Source organism: Littorina saxatilis, linkage group LG1 (assembly GCF_037325665.1).
Source record: "Littorina saxatilis isolate snail1 linkage group LG1, US_GU_Lsax_2.0, whole genome shotgun sequence".
NCBI lineage: Eukaryota > Metazoa > Mollusca > Gastropoda > Littorinimorpha > Littorinidae > Littorina > Littorina saxatilis.
This window is the reverse complement of record NC_090245.1, coordinates 13,716,843-13,736,479: the sequence shown is the minus strand read 5'-3', so window position 1 is coordinate 13,736,479 and position 19,637 is coordinate 13,716,843. Positions and strand designations below refer to the sequence as shown.

General features: G+C 39.9%; 1 protein-coding gene across 1 annotated transcript in view; it reads right to left on the bottom strand.

The window, feature by feature from the left end:
- Positions 1 to 847: 847 nt before the first annotated feature.
- The window catches only part of LOC138966018 (uncharacterized), a 41,210-nt gene continuing 22,420 nt past the window's right edge, over positions 848 to 19,637 (bottom strand). The window contains exon 9 of the mRNA XM_070338137.1: positions 848 to 1,837. Coding sequence (XP_070194238.1) covers positions 1,626 to 1,837 — 212 coding nt within the window. The 3' untranslated portion in view covers positions 848 to 1,625. The remainder of the gene's footprint in view (positions 1,838 to 19,637) is intronic.

Sequence of the window (19,637 nt, the reverse complement as noted above, 5' to 3'; positions counted from 1 at the left end):
GACGAGATAACGGAAGGAAATAAGCCTCGTTCTGGCTCAAGTAAGTTACCGTTAAAAATACCGTTATTCTCGCATGCAAATAGAAACGAGAATCGGGTCATTGATACACGTTTAGCGCTGGGGCAGTGTCCCCATGCTGGTTGACAGAGGAAAAGAAGGGATGGACGCATAAATTCTCTGCTGGCGTGCTAAAGGCTAAGTAGTTTGCAATTCAAATAAACTAAGCTGTTCATTCATAACAAAGTTTTGTCCTTGTATGTCTGTTTCAATAGTGTTTCTGTGGTGTTCAATCTTCAATGTCGTTTTTCTCAGTTCAGCCATTTTGCCTACGGTTACGTCTTGGGTTACGCGATTTCTCTGGCTGTAATTTAGCTAGAGCAATATTTTCTTTTGTAGTTTGTGCAGAATATAACATTCTGGGGGATTACGAAGGGATTTTGCTGAAATTTTATTATAGTCATATCCAGATTATTTCAAAAAATAATTTCGCAAGCGTTACCCTAAAGTTTGACAGTTGTAACAAAGAAGTGTTCCTAACTCCAAATATAAATATAATAAACAAGATCTGCTTCGTAATCCCCTAGAGCATACCCAGAAGGATAAAATAAAACAATAATTAGAAGTGTGACAATCACATCTGATGAAAATCCGTGTATCTCCTGTACTCCACTTTTGTCTGTATTTTGACTGTTTTTGTCGCGTAAAACAAAAACCAGCAACCGAAAATACAAAAAGTGACTATTCTTTGTCATCATTTGTTCATTTCTTTCATAAAATAACATTCAGACACAATAAAACATTCAAAATTAAAAAAAAAGGTAGTGCACTGGCACACCTCCCCTTAATAAAGATAACTTCTTTAACAACAAATTTTTTTTTTTTAAATGTGCAAAAAGGTAACAGCATTAAAAAAAAATAATGAGGAGGGGGAAAAAAGAAGAAAAATAAAAAGGAATAACAGGATATGCTGAGACTTGAACCAATCCATTAACACAAACAAAGTATGTCTTTTCTTTTCTTACATAAATGAAAATCATTGTCTGTCTGTGAACCGGTAGCAGTAGACAGACTAGCAAACCTTTGATTGAATCTTAAACAACCATAATATTTATCGCCTTGAGGAAATTGTTACTCTTCCTTTTTAATGACAAGTTCACAGAAGGAGAAAAAGGACAAAAAACTTGACAAAATATACAAACAATAAAAAGGTGTGTGTGTGATTGAACTCCGACTCATCTTAGTTTAGATTTTGACAGAGAGACTGAGCCAATATTGTAATTATTTGAATGTTGTTCAAGAAATGTTGTTTTTCTTTTGCACAAATGTTGCACATATTCTACACATCTATGGCATTGTTATTTACCCTTGAATCGGGAAGAGCATTACACAAATTCTTTATCCTATACAAAGCGTAATACCAATCAAAACAAACCATGCTGGCTGCAAGCCTATGTACTGTCAAGTCTTTCTTTTTTAACTTAGTCTGGTCCTGTATTTCAAGTCAGCCTTTCCTACCACGCTCAAGTTTCCGCCTTCCGGCACCTGTACAGTATCACACTCAAGTCTTCACAAAATCTCTCCACATAGAACAGTCACAGCAGATTGGCAACGCTGCACAGCACACTTCACTGGCCATTGTCACTGGGGTCTGCAGCGCTGGACAGCAGCGGAAATTCTGGGGCACTGCGCAGCGCTTTCCACTGCGCCGTGTTGTGCCTGACGTAGAGTGTGATGCCAGCACGGTACACAGCAGGGATACGGATGTGAGAGGTAACCTGGGCACGGTAACCTGGCACGCTAGGCATGTTGTGTTCTCGTAGAACGTTCACCACTTGGCCTGTGTGTCGTCACAGAGACAGAAATTTGTATCAAATATATTGTTTCAAAAAATCAAAGAAAGATAAAAAAAAAATGAAATGGAATGAAAAAAAGACAAAATGACCTTGACATTACAACATATTGCAGCAGAAGAGCGGTTCACCATTTGACAGATATTTGTATTAAACCCACATTGTTTCAAGAAACAGAGAAAACATAAAAACAGGTGGAATGAAGACAAAACAAGTCGCGTAAGGCGAAAATACATCATTTAACCTTTGCCGGATGCCGCTTTTGACTACACACGCCCGACGATGCGGGTTTGTCTGAACCCATACATTTGAAAGAGGGTTTTTACCGTTTATTTCTCTAACGACGATGCGGGTTTGTCTGAACCCATACATTTGAAAGAGGGTTTTTACCGTTTATTTCTCTAACGACGGGGTGGGTTCAGGGAAACCCACAGCGCTACTTCAGTGGGTGCATCGAGTTTCTCCCTTCACCGACTTCTTGCAGGGGAGGGAGAGGAGGAGGGAGAGGGGGAGGGAGAGACTGAGAGACTAAGAAAGAGAGAGAGAGAGAGACTAAGAAAGAGAGAGAGAGAGAGACTAAGAAAGAGAGAGAGAGAGACTAAGAAAGAGAGAGACTAAGAAAGAGAGAGAGAAAGAGAGAGAGACTAAGAAAGAGAGAGAGACTAAGAAAGAGAGAGAGAGAGACTAAGAAAGAGAGAGAGAGAGAGAGAGAGACTAAGAAAGAGAGAGAGACTAAGAAAGAGAGAGAGAGACTAAGAAAGAGAGAGAGAGACTAAGAAAGAGAGACAGAGAGACTAAGAAAGAGAGAGAGAGAGAGACTAAGAAAGAGAGAGAGAGACTAAGAAAGAGAGAGAGAGAGAGACTAAGAAAGAGAGAGAGAGAGAGAGACTAAGAAAGAGAGAGAGAGAGAGAGACTAAGAAAGAGAGAGAGAGAGAGAGACTAAGAAAGAGAGAGAGAGAGAGAGAAAGAAAGAGAGAGAGAGAGACAAAGAAAGAGAGAGAGAGAGACTAAGAAAGAGAGAGAGAGAGAGAGAGAGAGACTAAGAAAGAGAGAGAGAGAGAGACTAAGAAAGAGAGAGAGACTAAGAAAGAGAGAGAGAGAGACTAAGAAAGAGAGAGAGAGAGAGACTAAGAAAGAGAGAGAGAGAGAGACTAAGAAAGAGAGAGACTAAGAAAGAGAGAGAGAGACTAAGAAAGAGAGACAGAGAGACTAAGAGAGAGAGACAGAGAGAGAGACTAAGAGAGAGAGACAGAGAGAGAGAGACAGAGAGAGAGAGAGACAGTCAGATAGACAGATAGACGGATAGACAGATAGACAGACAGAGCAACTGACAACAGACATACAGACAGAGAGATACGGACAGACAGACAGAGAGACAGACAGTCTCTTGGAGACAAACAGGCAGACAGACACTGTTTCGCCGCTTTGGTAATTATGGGTGTAGCAGAACCCGCGCCGTCGGCAGAGGGATAGTTACAATCAATACTACTCTTTAAAAGTATGGGTTTGTGTGAACCCGCGCCATCGGCAGTGTCTATGTAAATTATCATAATCAATTAATTTTAATGTTTTGTCATGTACACACTAAAAATTTGCAGACAGAGAGCAAATTAGGTGTGTGAGAGATACTTAAAATTTCAAAACGATACCTTTAATGGTTCCAGAGTTACAATGATTTTAGTGTGTCTCTGGGTACAGGTGAACCCAGGAAGCACGGCAAAGGTTAATCAAGTAGCTGTCGAACTCACAGAATGAAACTGAACGCAATGCAATTTTTCAGCAAGACCGTATACTCGTAGCATCGTCAGTCCACCGCTCATGGCAAAGGCAGTGAAATTGACAAGAAGAGCGGGGTAGTAGTTGCGCTAAGAAGGATAGCACGCTTTTCTGTACCTCTCTTTGTTTTAACTTTCTGAGCGTGTTTTTATTTCAAACATATCATATCTATATGTTTTTGGAATCAGGAACCGACAAGAAATAAGATGAAAGTGTTTTTAAATTGATTTCGACAATTTAATTTTGATAATAATTTTTATATATTTAATTTTCAGAGCTTGTTTTTAATCCAAATATAACATATTTATATGTTTTTGGAATCAGAAAATGATGGAGAATAAGATGAACGTAAATTTGGATCGTTTTATACATTTTTTTTAATTTTTTTTACAATTTTCAGATTTTTAATGACCAAAGTCATTAATTAATTTTTAAGCCACCAAGCTGAAATGCAATACCGAAGTCCGGGCTTCGTCGAAGATTGCTTGACCAAAATTTCAATCAATTTGGTTGAAAAATGAGGGCGTGACAGTGCCGCCTCAACTTTCACGAAAAGCCAGATATGACGTCATCAAAGACATTTATCAAAAAAATGAAAAAAACGTTCGGGGATTTCATACCCAGGAACTCTCATGTCAAATTTCATAAAGATCGGTCCAGTAGTTTAGTCTGAATCGCTCTACACACACACACATACGGACGAGGAGCACCTTAGGTACCGGTCATACGCAGACGGATCTGTGTGACTTCTGTACGTACGAAATCCACATTAGGTACCGTTTGGCTATACACAGTGTGTAACCCGTACGGACGAAGGCGTTAAGTACCTGTTTCCTATACACACTGATGGTTGTGTATAGTCTCAGTAAAGTGTGAATAGGTGAGGATGGAACTTTAACCGTCGATCACTTTACATGTATAACCTCAATTAATATGTTGCATGTTTTGCTTTTGATTTGTATGTTCCTTACTTTGTCATTTTGTTGTTTATGTTTATTTGCTTGTTTGCTTACTTGTCGATTGTTTGCTGGTTCGTTCGTTTACTTTGTTTATTTGTCATGTTGCTTTACTTGTTTATCATTTATTAGACATTTGTATTAGAAGTAAGGACCGGTTGTAAGAAAAGGCGTCACCTTAAACCTCTATCCTTGAAAAATAAAGTTCCATCATCATTATTATCATCTCTCTCTCTCTCTCTCTCTCTCTCTCTCTCTCTCTCTCTCTCTCTCTCTCTCTCTCTCTCTCTCTCTCTCTCTCTCTCTCTCTCTCTCTCTCTCTCTCTCTCTTTTTACATTTAGTCAAGTTTTTGTCTGTGCGTGCGCGTGTGTAGAGCGATTCAGAGTAAACTACTGGACCGATCTTTATGAAATTTTACATGAGAGTTCCTGGGTATGATATCCCCGGACGTGTTTTTTCTTTTTTCGATAAATGTCTTTGATGACGTCATATCCGGCTCTTTGTAAAAGTTGAGACGGCACTGTCACATCCTCATTTTTCAATCAAATTGATTGAAATTTTGGCCAAGCAATCTTCGACAAAGGCCGGACTTCAGTATTGTATTTCAGCTTGGTGGCTTAAAAATTAATTAATGACTTTGGTCATTAAAAATCTGAAAATTGTAATTAATTTTATTTTTATAAAACGATCGAAATTTACATTCATCTTATTCTTCATTATTTTCTGATTCCAAAAACATATAAATATGTTATATTCGGATTAAAAACAAGCTCTCAAAATTAAAAATTAAAAATTATGATCAAAATCAAATTTCCGAAATCGATTAAAAAACAATTTCATCTTATTCCTTGTCGGTTCCTGATTCCAAATCATATAGAGTTTGGATTAAAAACACGCTCAGAAAGATAAAACAAAGAGAGAGGTACAGAAAAGTGTGCTATGCAGCACAGCGAAACCACCACCGCGCTAAACAGTCTCGTCAGTTTCACTGCGTTTTGCGCGATCGGCGGACTACGGTCACTGTAAAAAAATGCAGTGCGTTCTGTGAGTTCCACAGCTTGACTAAATGTAGTAATTTCGCCTTAAGCGACTTGTTGTTTTTTTTGTTTTTTTTTTAAATTGGAGAAAACCTGTTTCTTTTTTTTTCTCTTTTTTTGTGGTTTGCATGGTTGTTTATACAAAAAGCAATTGAGGAGCCATACATGGTTACTTTTTTTTTCTCCTTTTTTTTTTCCCTTATTCTCGTCCATCCGCTCTCTCCCACCCCCCTCATAATATTCACAAACGTCATATATCACTTCACCTCATCTCGACTTATACATTACTCACATACTTCCAATGTACATTTCATTTTCCAATATACTATTCAAATCGTATCTATCACCATACTTATATTTACTAATACACATTTTTGCAATCAAAATAATGTGATTAAGTACCTTATTATTTTGGCATATATTACTAGGTTGATAACCAAACAAGACATCGTGTTCTGAGAATATAATGGACAACATTTTCCCAAAAGCTCGTCAACTTCTCACATTGCCCAAAAAAGTGTTCAACATAATCAATGTGTTTACAAAATGTACATAATTTTGTTTCTCTAATTTTCATTTTTTTTAATAATATATTCGTGGGATAAATATTATGTAATATTTTCCATTGTAACAATGGCAATCTTTCTTCTTTTGTACATTTGCTTGCTAACAGCCAACAATTGTGATCTAGTTTAACCTGATATTTATGTAACCAAAATGTAACAGCGCAAGGCTCGCTCGCTTTGGACTGGACAATCAGCATGCGAAACTTTCTCGCGGAGGGGTTAATGATCACAGGGTTCCGTGTGTCAAGGTCATTATTGTGTTCGCCTGCTCGCGGGCTGGCTGTGTTTTTGCGAAGTGCAAGCGCTCGCACAGCAGTCTTTGCGCCGTACTAAAAAAATCTAGAGGGACTGTATCCTATCTTTGTGCACAGCTGGTTAAAAGGAATCATATCTCCGTTAACCCAAATATCTTTCACCGTATCTAAGTGCGCTTCTATCCATTTTTTTTTAAATATAAGCTTTTATTTTTATAAACCACTTTTATATTGTTCCACAAACATTGATCGCCAAAGCGATCTTCTCTCTCATAAATCAATGCTTTATTATGGATTCATTTTAAGAGAACTTCTGTCCAAAAGTTTGATCGAATGCATTCAATACCTTGGAACAGTTTTAGTGGTGTTGTGGCTTTAAAACAAAGTAAATTTCTTCCCAATACCTGATAAAGACTTAATGGAATCGTTGTCCACGGTTCATGTTTTTGTTGTTGAAGTTTTGCTGCCCATGTGAGTAAAAAAGAAGTCTGCATATCGTGGACGTTTATCATGTTAATACCACCTTCTTCCACCACATTACACAATACATTTCGGCTTTTGTATTTGAATACTTCCTTTTCCAGAGAAACCTGAACAAAATAGTATTCAACTTATCGAGAACTTTAACAGGGGCAAGAAGCGCCTGCATAACGTAAACAAATTGTGAAACTAAGAAGGACTTAATAATACATAATTTGCCGCTTATACTTAAATTTCTTCTTGACTATCTGCAAATGATTTGTTCAACTTTTTCAAGTCTTTTGGACCAATTTTCCATAATTTCAGAGGCCGGGATGTCCTTTTTAAAACTGACTAATTCCCATGATTTTAACCTGGGTATTCCATTTAATATCGCAATATTTCTCTTGACAGTTTATACGCGATCCCAACCACATTGCTTCCGTTTTACTTTTATTTAATTTCAAGCGAGATATATTGGAGAAATCATCAATGATTTTCGTTCGTCATTTAACTGAGGAATATTTGAATTAAGAACTTTACTTTCAGCATCCTCCTCAACAAAATTCCCATTTTTATCAAACACGTTATTGTAAAATCTCACTTGCTCCTGTAAAATTCCTTTTTGCGTCGTTATTGAGAGCCATTTTCATCAATTAATCTGTCCATAAATTTTAAATTAGCTTTCACTTTTTCCATATTTAAAAAATATAATATCCCTCCACATGCACAATTCTATATAACATATTACAACCAAATACAATAGCAAATAAGCAAAAAAACATGGTTTGAAAGGGTAGCTGTATTGGTTTTTTTCGAACGATGTAAGGATCACTATATCCGGCCAAACCGCAACACGGTGGCCTAGTGGTAAGGCGTCCGCCCAGTGAGCGGGAGGTCGTGGGTTCGAACCCCGGCAGGGATACCTAAGACTTTAAAATTGGCAATCTAGTGGCTGCTCCGCCTGGCGTCTGGCATTATGGGGTTAGTGCTAGGACTGGTTGGTCCGGTGTCAGAATAATGTGACTGGGTGAGACATGAAGCCTGTGCTGCGACTTCTGTCTTGTGTGTGGCGCACGTTAAATGTCAAAGCAGCACCTTCGTGGTCGGCTGGGCGTTAAGCAAACAACCAACCAAACAAACAAACAAAATATATCCCGCCAACTAGAGTTATTACGGCTTGTTGATTTTGCTGATATAAAAGTCATTTTTTCTCACTTCATTGGTGCAAACAGTGTAATTTTGTGTTGTAAATTTTATTGATATGCAATTGTTGTTATATTTGTAAGCATAAGAGAGAGAGAGAGAGAGAGAGAGAGAGAGAGAGAGAGAGAGAGAGAGAGAGAGAGAGAGAGAGAGAGAGAGAGAGAGAGAGAGAGAGATTTTTCACTCCATCAAAGTGTCTCCTTTTGAATGCTAAATATAAGTCAGGGAATACGTCTAAAAATGGCATCCAAATTCCAGGAAATATGTATATTACCTGGATATTTTATGAATTTAGCAATGAAAAACGGATTGACAATTAAGGTTAAAGAGAGAGGAAGGGAGAGAAAGAAGGAGGGGGAGAGAGAGGGAGGGGGGAGAGAGGGAGGGGGAAGAGAGGGATGCGCGGGGCTGGCGGTTGGGGTGGGGGGCCGTGGAAAGGAGCAGCTAGTCGTAGAGCGGTTCGACTCGCGCAGTGGCTATACATTACACGGTTCGCGTGCCATCAATTAGAACGTCGTCAAGCAGGTATCCCGCTGAGAAACCTACTGGAGAGCTAGAGAGACAGCTGGACGCATTCCTTGTTTATGGTCAGCAGATTAATGTACTGCCACACTGAGATTGAAATCGCAGAGGCTTACATCGGACTGGGTGGCCGAGTGGTAACGCACTTGCGGAAGAGAGAGGTTGCGAGTTCGACCCTGGGTCAGGGCGTTAGCAATTTTCTCCCCCCTTTCCTAACCTAGGTGGTGGGTTCAAGTGCTAGTCTTTCGGATGAGACGAAAAACCGAGGTCCCTTCGTGTACACTACACTGGGGTGTGCACGTTAAAGATCCCACGATTGACAAAAGGGTCTGTCCTGGCAAAATTGAATAGGCATAGATACAAATTTCCACCAAAATACCCGTGTGACTTGGAATAATAGGCCGTGAAAAGTAGGATATGCGCCGAAATGGCTGCGATCTGCTGGCCGATGTGAATGCGTGATGTATTGTGTAAAATAAATTCCATCTCACACGGCATAAATAAATCCCTGCGCCTTGAATATGTGCGCGATATAAATTGGATAAAATAAAATTAAAATAAAAAAATCCCTGCGCTTAGAACTGTACCCACGGAATATGCGCGATATAAGCCTCATATTGATTGATTGATTGACATCCTCGTATAGTTACAGTATACTGACACCAGTCCTAGCATGATAGAGCGGCTGTCACTATAGGTGTCTCTCTTTGTGTGTCTGTATTATATTACTTGTGATTAAAACAAAAAATGCCTGATGGGAAACAAATAGAAAAAAATGTTATGACAGGGATTCCCCTAATATTTCCGAATGTCATTTCTACAATGACGCTTTAAATAACGTCTTGATGAAAGTTGGTTGACGTGAAATGTGGCTTGAAAAAAAAAGAGCATTACAGCAAGCAGAGAATGCAGAGAATAGGGAATATTATCTGTCATAGGGGTACGATACCAGTTAATCACGTTTAACCGAATGTTTGGAGATTCGAGAGTGGAAGATAAGTAGAGTGATATATGGGGGGTGTCATTATTGAAGAGAGAGAGATGGAGAGAGAGGAGAGTTGGGAAAAGAGAGAGTGTGTGTAAGAAGGTGAGAGACAGAGGGCGATGGGGAGAGGTTGAGTGATCATATGAGGGGTGTTGTCAATATTAGAGAGATAGAGGGGAAGAGAAGGAGAGAGAGAGATGGGAGGGTGAAGAAAGAGAGAGAGTGTGTAAGATGCCTCCATAAGAGATGTAGCCTAGAATAAAAGCAATATCTCTCGATACATGAATTATTTCTCTTAACATGTAAGTTATTGTTCGTAGGCCTAATATGAAAACAATAATTTTGAAGTCTGAATCCAGTATCATTATTTTGAACTGTTTCGGTCTATACAACGCTTCCGTGTAGCATATATATCTTTCATATTCTCTTGGGACGGGCCAGGGAATGTGTTAAAAAAAAAAGTGAATTTTAAGGGGCGTATTGTCCGTCAGGTCTTAATTGCCTATATTGGACATGAATTGGTTTATACGACTCGAGTTTTTACGCCCTCGCGGCTTTTGATATATGCGTGTTTAGGTGGTATCAGCCATCTGCACTTATGGCAGAATGACCAATATCTTTAACGTGCCATTGTGGTGACACGGGGGTGGGAGATGGATACCGTTTCTGGGTCTGCACATAAAGTTGACCCGTGTCCGTCCCGGCCCGGATTCGAACCAGCGACCTTTCGATCACAAGTCCAGTGCTCTACCACCTTAGCTACCCGGGCCCCCGGAATGTGTTACAAACTAACGCTTGCTTATATCAGCAAGCCCAGTCAGTTCTAGCAGAGGGAATGAAATACAATTATGCTCTAGATTGGTCTCTAGGTACTCTACGGAATGTACGCGAGTAGTAATAACATATGATAGCGGTCAGTGGATCAGTTACCAACATTCCTACTGACATCTGGTAGTGATTTAGTCTTGATGGTGATCGGTGCTTTCCTATCCTTGGCACAAAGGGTCAAAAATCCAAAAAATAAGCCCTTAAAAAAATATGCCCATATTTTTGAAAATATGCCCATATTTTTGAAAATAAGCCCATATTTTTGAAAATAAGCCCTTATTTCTATAAATAAGGCCTTATTTTAGAAATAAGGCCTTAAATATTTACAGCCATAAGGAAATAAGGGCATAATGAAATAAGACCTTATTTCTGTTGAGGCCTTACGGAAATAAGGCCTTATTTCTGTTATGACCTTAAAAAAAATAAGCCCTTAAAAAAATAAGCCCTTAAAAAAGATAAGCCCTTAAAAAAATATGCCCATATTTTTCTGCGCATCGCTACTGCGCATCCGGAGCTAGAGCAAGATCAAGATGTTACACTGATATAAATCAAACAGTCATTTCATGTAAACAATGCTTATCTTGAGCGAACATACACCTCATCGGAAACCCCAATTCTCTCGCAATTTGCAATTTCAGCACAAGTTCTTCTCAAAAATTCATCACGATCTCTGAACCCCCCATTCGCCATGTTTGTTATGAGATCTCTGCGCATGAGCGGCGCAGCCAAATTCTATTCAGCTTCATGATTGGTCAAAAAAATAAGGCCTTATTTTTTTTTATGCCCATATTTTTTTATGCCCTTATCTTTTTATGCCCTTATTTTTATTAAGGCCTTACAGAAATAAGGCCTTATTTCTCGTAAGGCCTTATTTTCAAATAAGGGCTTATTTTTGTATGCCCATATTTTTTTAAGGGCTTAAAGATTTAAGGCCTTAATAATGGAAAATAAGGCCTTATTTTAGAAATAAGGGCTTATTTTCAAAAATATGGGCATATTTTCAAAAATAAGGCCTTATTTTTTTAAGGGCTTATTTTTAGGATTTTTGACCCTTTGTGCCATGGATACTTTCCTTCGTTAGCCACTGGACTTGTCAGTTACATTTTGACGATTATCTGAGCGACCCCTTTTACAGAAAATTCAAATATCAACCGAACCCATTCATGGAAGATCAAATAGGATGTACATTAGGTCCCTAATCACGAAGAGGGTCACCTAGAAACTCGCTCAAATATGTGATTTTTCTTGATACATTGTTAACTAATCTAAAAGATTGGAGTTTTCCTAACAATACACACACACAACGTATTCGTTTTGGTAACTAAAATAATGATATGGCATGTATCAATAGCCGGCATGTGATAAAGGGGTAACAAAATAATAATTAACAAGTGACCATAATGATCCTAATACTTTCCGTTTATCATCTCGTGCTGTGGTTGTTGTTTTATTATTTAAAGTCTTCGTCTCGGGCTGATTGGTCCTGATATGGCTCAAAAGAGTCCGCTGGACCGAAAGCAAAAATCAAGTAAAGTATCTGGGGCTGATAGAACATATGGACCCTAACGGGTGTATGGTCAGCAGTATATTAAAACCCTTCATTGCTGGATAATATGGTACCTAGGGTCACCAAAGTTCAGAGCTTCTCGGCATCGACTCCGATGAGCATGCTTCCTAATAGTGGTGTCAACAGTTTTATCAGTTTTGGAGAAAAGTGGGTGCAAACGAAAACATTTAAACAATGCCTGACGGGATAATGTTGGCACTAGGATCATCAAACTACAGAGCAAATCAATATCAATCACCACAAACTGGGGCCTTAAATTCGGAGAAAATAACTGTGTCCTTACTGGAGACAATTGAGTTTGTTTGTTTGTTTGTTTGCTTAACGCCCTGCCGACCACGAAGGGCCATATCAGGGCGGTGCTGCTTTGACATATAACGTGCGCCACACACAAGACACAAGTCGCAGCACAGGCTTCATGTCTCACCCAGTCACATTATTCTGACACCGGACCAACCAGTCCTAGCACTAACCCCATAATGCCAGACGCCAGGCGGAGCAGCCACTAGATTGCCAATTTTAAAGTCTTAGGTATGACCCGGCCGGGGTTCGAACCCACCACTAGGCGCCTTACCACTAGGCCAACCGGACGCCTTACCACTAGGCCAACCGTGCCGGTTAGACAATTGAGTACATGTATACGAAATAGCATTTCCTGGCGGGATAATTTTGAGTGACACCAGGGTCATCAATCTGCAGGACATAATTATGAGCGTTTATTCCCATGGACCTCGAGCTCATAGCCAAAGTGAGTTTCAATAGCTTTACCCATTTGGGAGAAATGAGTACATATATATGTTAGTCATATTGAGAACAGACACAAGTCAAACGGGATAATTGCACTATGATCAACAAACTACTTCGTTTGAATGCAAATGTGTTGTTGTTCGTCACCCAGAGGGTGGACGTTTGCGTTTGTTCCGGTCAGTCTATATGTCACAAAAGTCACTAAAATATCACTCACGTGAACTGTCAAGACGCAAAATAGATAAGTTGGTAAATTGCTCTCCTAACGTGACAAAACGAAAGTGTCCGAGGCAGGAGATTGAATTCCATTGGCGTCGTTAATTTAAAAAAAAAAGCTTACTGTGTGACGCAGGGGTTTGTCGGACCTGTTCTTCTTAGGGGTTGGGGAGGGAGGAGGTGTTGCGTTGTTGTTGGGGTTTTTTTTTTGGGGGGGGGGAGAAGAACATTGCAGTTATGATAAAAAAAAATTCTGTCAATATTTGTCCCGCGCTAATCTGTGTGAAATCGCTTACCGTTGCCAATTATAATTCATATATTAATTAATAGCCTCAGTCACACGAAATTGCTAATTTCTGTTGTACTGGGCAACTTTCACGTTATTCCTTTTGCATGGGCATAGTGGAGGCCACCTCGATCAGGACTGGCTGAGTCTAATGTGTTTATTTTTTAATTAAGTGGGTTTATTTGAACATTAAATATTTTTACCTACCGCCGGAAGCCCTTAGGCACCCCTGAAACTCGACATGCAGCCGTCCGGGATAAAACTGCCCGAGAATCCAATAAACACTTTAGACAACACAGTATCATGTCAAATCAAGTTTACTCTCAAACCTATCAAGTTGTTATCGTTGTTACTTATTGGAATGGCAAAAACGGGAACATCCATTGCCTATGGTTTTTGTAATGTCATAGCTGTATTTTTCCCTGAAACTTTTGCAAATTATTTGTAGGCCAGTTGGTTAGGACACTCTTGCTTCATCATGTTCTAATCACGTACGTTCGAATCCACGCGGTGTCACATTTTTTCTCCCTTTCCCCTACGCTACATTACTTTTCAGGGAATGTGTGCTGTTCATTGTTATTTTATTTTACTGATACGTTTTTTATAATTTAATTCGTCATCCAGCGGGAACGTTTGCGATTGTTCCATTCCGTAAGTATGCATGTATGTATGTCACAATATAGGAACTGCGATAAATCCTGAACCGCTAAGTATTTTTCAACCAAACTTTGTAGGTAGATGTAGACACACGATAGCCTATTGTGTGCAACATTTATATTGGATATGTCAAAGGTCAAGGTCATTACGGGGCCCGATGGTCAAAATACATAATCAGCCATATCTCCCAAAGTTCTGGGAATATTTCAATGAAACTTTTTTCATTACATACTCTGAGGAAGGGTCTACAAAATAGCAGTACAAAATACCAAGTCACAGCGAGAAATGTTTCAGAAATTCGAGTTAATTTTTTTTAAGTTGAAGGGACTAATGTGCTGCGTCTTCATGTTCAATTTCATAAAACATGGTTGGCTGGTTCCAAAGTTATAAGGGTTTTAGTGTTTGATTCTCCAATGCATAAACATCCATATCTCCCAAAGTTCTGGGAATATTTCAATGAAACCTTTTTTATTACATACTCCGAGGAAGGGTCTACAAAATAGCAGTTACAAATTACAAAATCACAGCGAAATGTTTTTCGCAGAAAATCGAGTTGATTTTTTTCTCTTTTGAATTCATGAAGGGACTAATGGCCTGCGTCTTCATGTTTAATTTCATTAAAAAAAAAATGGTTGTCTGGTTCCAAAGTTATAAGGGTTTTTACCATCATATGTGTGGTTATCATATGACTGATAGTTAAATAAGGCTTCGCTGATTAGGGGAGCTAATCTACTCCAATCACCATCGCTTTGAAGCTATGAATACAATAATAAATCAGTCATGATTCAGACAAGATAAGTCGACCATTGCAACAATAATAGCAATTGATCATGGGATGGATTCGCATAGACACTTTAATATCCACACCATCAGTGATTAATGAAAATCATAAAACATTTGTTACATCCCGTGAGGAGCACGAGTATTGCTAGTGATAATAATAATAAACATTTAGAATCCGAATACTTCCTAATGCAAGGAGCCCTAGTCGTTTACATAAACCGAAGATGGGGAGGTAGAACTTTTCTCTCCATTCTTCAATGCTAGCGTTCTTGGCCAGGGCACGGTAACTTGATCCCAACACGAAAAGGAACGCTGAAAACATGGTCCTGTGGCGCCGCGAACCGGTGGTCAGCATCTGACTTACAGTGCTAGCTCGCGAAGCCACGGCGAAAGGGCTACGGCTGTAACCCGATAACGGCATCGGCTGATAACAAGTTCACGCTGATATCAATGGCCTTGCTGCATCGCCAATTATCCTTCTGAGGCTCGGGCACCCCGCTGCACCAGCCTCTCCTTTCACCTCCTACACCTGGCCCAATCGGAGGGAGGTTCCTCTGCCAGCCACCGATGCTGGTTGCTTCGCCTTTTCGTGATATTTGACCTCCTTGACCTCTAATAACATCTAGCCTTGTGTAGAGCACTTGCAAATTGGCGATTTATCACAAAATCAGGACTATCATAATGTAAGACAAGTACTATACACTTATAACTTTTTTCGTATTTTTTTGTTGCTGTTTAATTTTATTATTATCATAAAACTATTAATATTATAATTAAGTTCTCATGACCCACAATCTTGACAATAACTGAAGTAATGACATCAGTGACTATGCCTTGAAGCTCTTGGACAACATTCAAGTGTGTGATATTTATTCTGATATTACTGACAACCTTGAAAAATAACTGTGAAGTAAAACAGCACCCGAGACTATTAGCCCTGACGTATATTTGACAATGTTCAAAAAATGTTTCTGCTACTATGGGAATAACTGAGGTAATGGCGTGAAGTAATTGATATGTGTTGTTCATAAATGTGTAATATTGTGTTTCACTATGGCTCTCACTGATTGTACACGAGGGTCCATAACTCTACAGTCTCGTGCCCTGTTCCCCACTGACGCTGCTGCTCCATTTAGCGAAACAGTCATGCCTAGTGAGTTAGATAACCTGCAGACAGCAGCGGCACCCCCACTCCTCCGAAAATAAACAAAGGGACCATAAGGACCATTAAACCGCCCGCTTATTACCCCACCCCTGGAATGAAGTAAAAGAAGACCCCAAAAATAAATACAAAATTAAAAAATAAAAACACCTGCCAAATTAAAGAAGTTTGTAACATGAACTATAAAAGATGATTAACCAACAATCAAAAAACAAGAGGAATGGGTTCAAAGGGATCCCTGCGTCACATTTCACACACACAAAATAACATGAGATTTAACCCACGGCAACCTTGGAGACCACAGGCGAATATTGACATACCAACTACGCCATAACGGGTTACAATTATAGATTGCGCTCACAACTGTTTTTGTCTGCCTTTACCTCGCGGGCTTTTACGGGCTATGTAAGGATCATTTTGTTTAACTTCAACTAAGAACTTGATTTACAGACACATTTTTAGCGGAAACACCCTGAATTGTTTCAACAGAGTTGAAGGGTCGTCTTCTGAGTATGTACTACAAACATTTTGATTAAAATATTCAAAGAAGTTTGGGAGATCTATTGATGTTCACGTGTATGTGGGGTTATGGAGTCGTCGAGTCGAAGACTGTGCGGAAACGGTACGCCGATTACATCATGTTAGATATACACAACCTATATACTATGGCTGTGTAGCCTAATCACAATTAAATTGGACGTGCACGAACCATACATTTTAATATTTTGAACCGAGTGACACCAAATGCTTTGATGTTCGAGTCTGTACTTTCAAGCAACACAACATGAATGATGATTCATCCCATGTGTTTTACACCATAAGTGTAGCAGAAGTCCCTATACAATCTTCATGTATCATACCATTACAGTAGTACCTGCCATATCCGGTCACCCATTAGTCATTGCAAAGGTGACCGCAAATATCAGGTGGCCGTTCATTACAGGCCCCCTCCTCCTCCAAAAAAAAACCCCAAAACACGATCAAGTTTTCATGAAGAAAAGAAAGCGATCATCCACGAGCCGCCGATTCATTGTCTCTGTTAGTTTTGCTTTTGTTTATACATCTTAATTATTTGCGTGTTTAACTCGATCGTCCTGGCTAAGCTATTGTTTCGTATGTTTCTATGTGTGTTGTTTGGATTATTATATATGTATTTGAGTGTCAGATAAACAAGTGTTTCAAACTCACATCAGCTGTGATCGATCCGGAAGTGACTGCCGTAAATGTATGTATGCGCATGTCTGTATTTACAGTTTGCGCATGCGTAAGTATTCTCTGCTAATAACCTTCACTCTTTGCTCTGAAGTCAGCACCAGTCTTTTCTTTGTTGGAGTTTGTGTTGCCATTCTGAAAGACTGACTGACTGACTGAACAAATTCTTCACGGGCTTGCAAAGGCTTCAAATAATCACTCAACAATCACTCACGTCTTCATTCACGAAACAAACAAACACAAACACGCAGCGATCGCTCACACTCCAATGTAAACAAAAACAATCTTGAGTTTGACTCGTCAGCTTTATTAACAGGCGATACATGTGTTAACAGTTATAGAAAGTGGACAGGTGCTGATTTCTAACGGCCAGATAGCAGGTGGGAGGTGGGTGGGCGGGGAGAGCCACAGGCGCTCGCCCGCGAAAGTGACAAGTGGCCGTTAAGTGGCCGCTCCTGTCGAGTAAGAGGGGCACCTTAGGGCAAAAATCAGTGACCGTTGACCGCGTCAGACAGGTTAACGGCCATTAAGAGTCAATTATAGAAGGAAAACTCATTAGTCATGGGAAAGCTGGCCGCTCCAGGCAGGTTCACGCCCACGAAAGGGCCGGAAATGGAAGGGACTACTGTATATAATCTATGATATATATTAATTATATATGTATAGATAAGGCTATACACTTATCATTGCTTGCATTAAACCAGACAAATAGAGACAGACAGAGATAGGGACAGACGGAGAGACCGACGCGGAAACAGATAAATAAAGACAGACAGGAGGAGAAAGAGAGGGAGAGAGAGGGAGAGATCTAAAGACAGAGACAGACAGCGGTAACAGCATCAAAATACATCATTTAACAACGATATCTAAAAGCATAATACTATTGGTGGTATATGAAGAAAAGTATTGAAAGGAGTGCCTGGCGGGATAATAGTAGGACTACGAATATAAGTTTTAGTTACAATCGTGTGAAGCCATCTTTGAAGGCATACGCACAGATTCAGCTCATTTGACTCTAAAACATCCGTTATCTGAGTACGGACAGTAAAACAGAAGGACTGCGTGACTGTATAGCATTCTGTATACATACTAATTATGCTTATACTGTCTTATACTGTTTAAAACGTTCGCCAGAGACGTTTCTGTTTAATTTTGGTAGCACCTATTTGAGCCTCGTGCTTTTGTGTTTCTTCATCTTGCCCTTTCTATTGTAATTCGGACTTGCGTACTTCTCTTTTTAACTGTTAGTGTCAATAGACACTATACAGTGTTCGATGAAACAACGCATCAGTTCAGGCGCAGTCAAGTCCAGACTAGCCCCTGTCAGTCACTCCAGTACACGCGTTCGGAATGCTTGACTCGATACGGTTAGTTAAACACTTCCCCTCTGCCTTCAGGTAACTTGACACTGATAGCGCGGCGGGGAGGTAGCTCAGTTGGTAGCGCGCTGGCTTTGTAGCCAGTTGGTCGCTATCAGCATGGGTTCGATCCCCACGTTCGGCGAGAGATTTATTTCTCGGAGTCAACTTTGTGCAGACTCTCTTCGGTGTCCGAACACCCCCGTGTGAACACATGCGCACGAAAAAATCCCACGTTCACAGCGAAAGACTCAGGGCTTGGAAAACACGAAGACACGCATGCATCATCTCTCGTCTCCGATTATAATGATCGTATTTCGATACTTTGACGAGACAAACCCAATGCTGGTGTGTCGAAGAAGACAGCCACAGCGGGCTTGTTCGAATCAAAGTATCACACCATAACTTCAACGTATTACCAATACCTGTCCCAATATAGACCAGTTGGTCTAAGAGGACGTTAAACCCTAAAAGTCAGTCACACTGATAGCCGAAGGCGCAGCTCCTTTGCCCAGTCCATAAAACAAGAGGCACATACAACACACGCACATGGGTAGAGGAGACGAAATAGGTGAATAAGAATAATCAGATATGTAATAGCTTTACTGCATTATAACAAACATTTAGGTGTTAATGCTGCTATTTTAAATTAAAGCCATGCTTTTGTTGTTTAAACTGTGGCGTCATTTTCTGGTTTTGTTTTTGTATCCGGGGTTGTAAGAATTTACATGACAAATACAGGCATGTGATTATGCAGCCGAATTGCAACGAGAAAGGCAACACATATTCAGGCAGTTCGAGTTCATCATTAAAATTGTCTTCTGTTGGTCTTTGGCATGGTGCGTGTCAAGACCTCACAGTCATGCTGGGAAGAAACCCTAGGTAGTGGAAGGTTACCGCTGTTCTCCCCTCACACTCTCTGTAACTCTCACGGTCCCTCTTTCTCCCCCCCCCCTCCCTCTCTCTTATCTTATAATAAATTTAGAGTACAAATATATATCTCTCTTTCCCCCTATCTCGATTTCTCTCCCTTTCCCTCCTCTCTCTGTTTCCCTCTTTCCTCTATCAATAAATTTAGAATACGAATTTTTTTCTCTCTCTCTCTCTCTCTCTCTCTCTCTCTCTCTCTCTCTCTCTCTCTCTCTCTCTCTCTCTCACACTCTCTCCCTCTCTCTGTCTTTCTCTCACTCTCTCTCTCTCTCTCTCTCTCT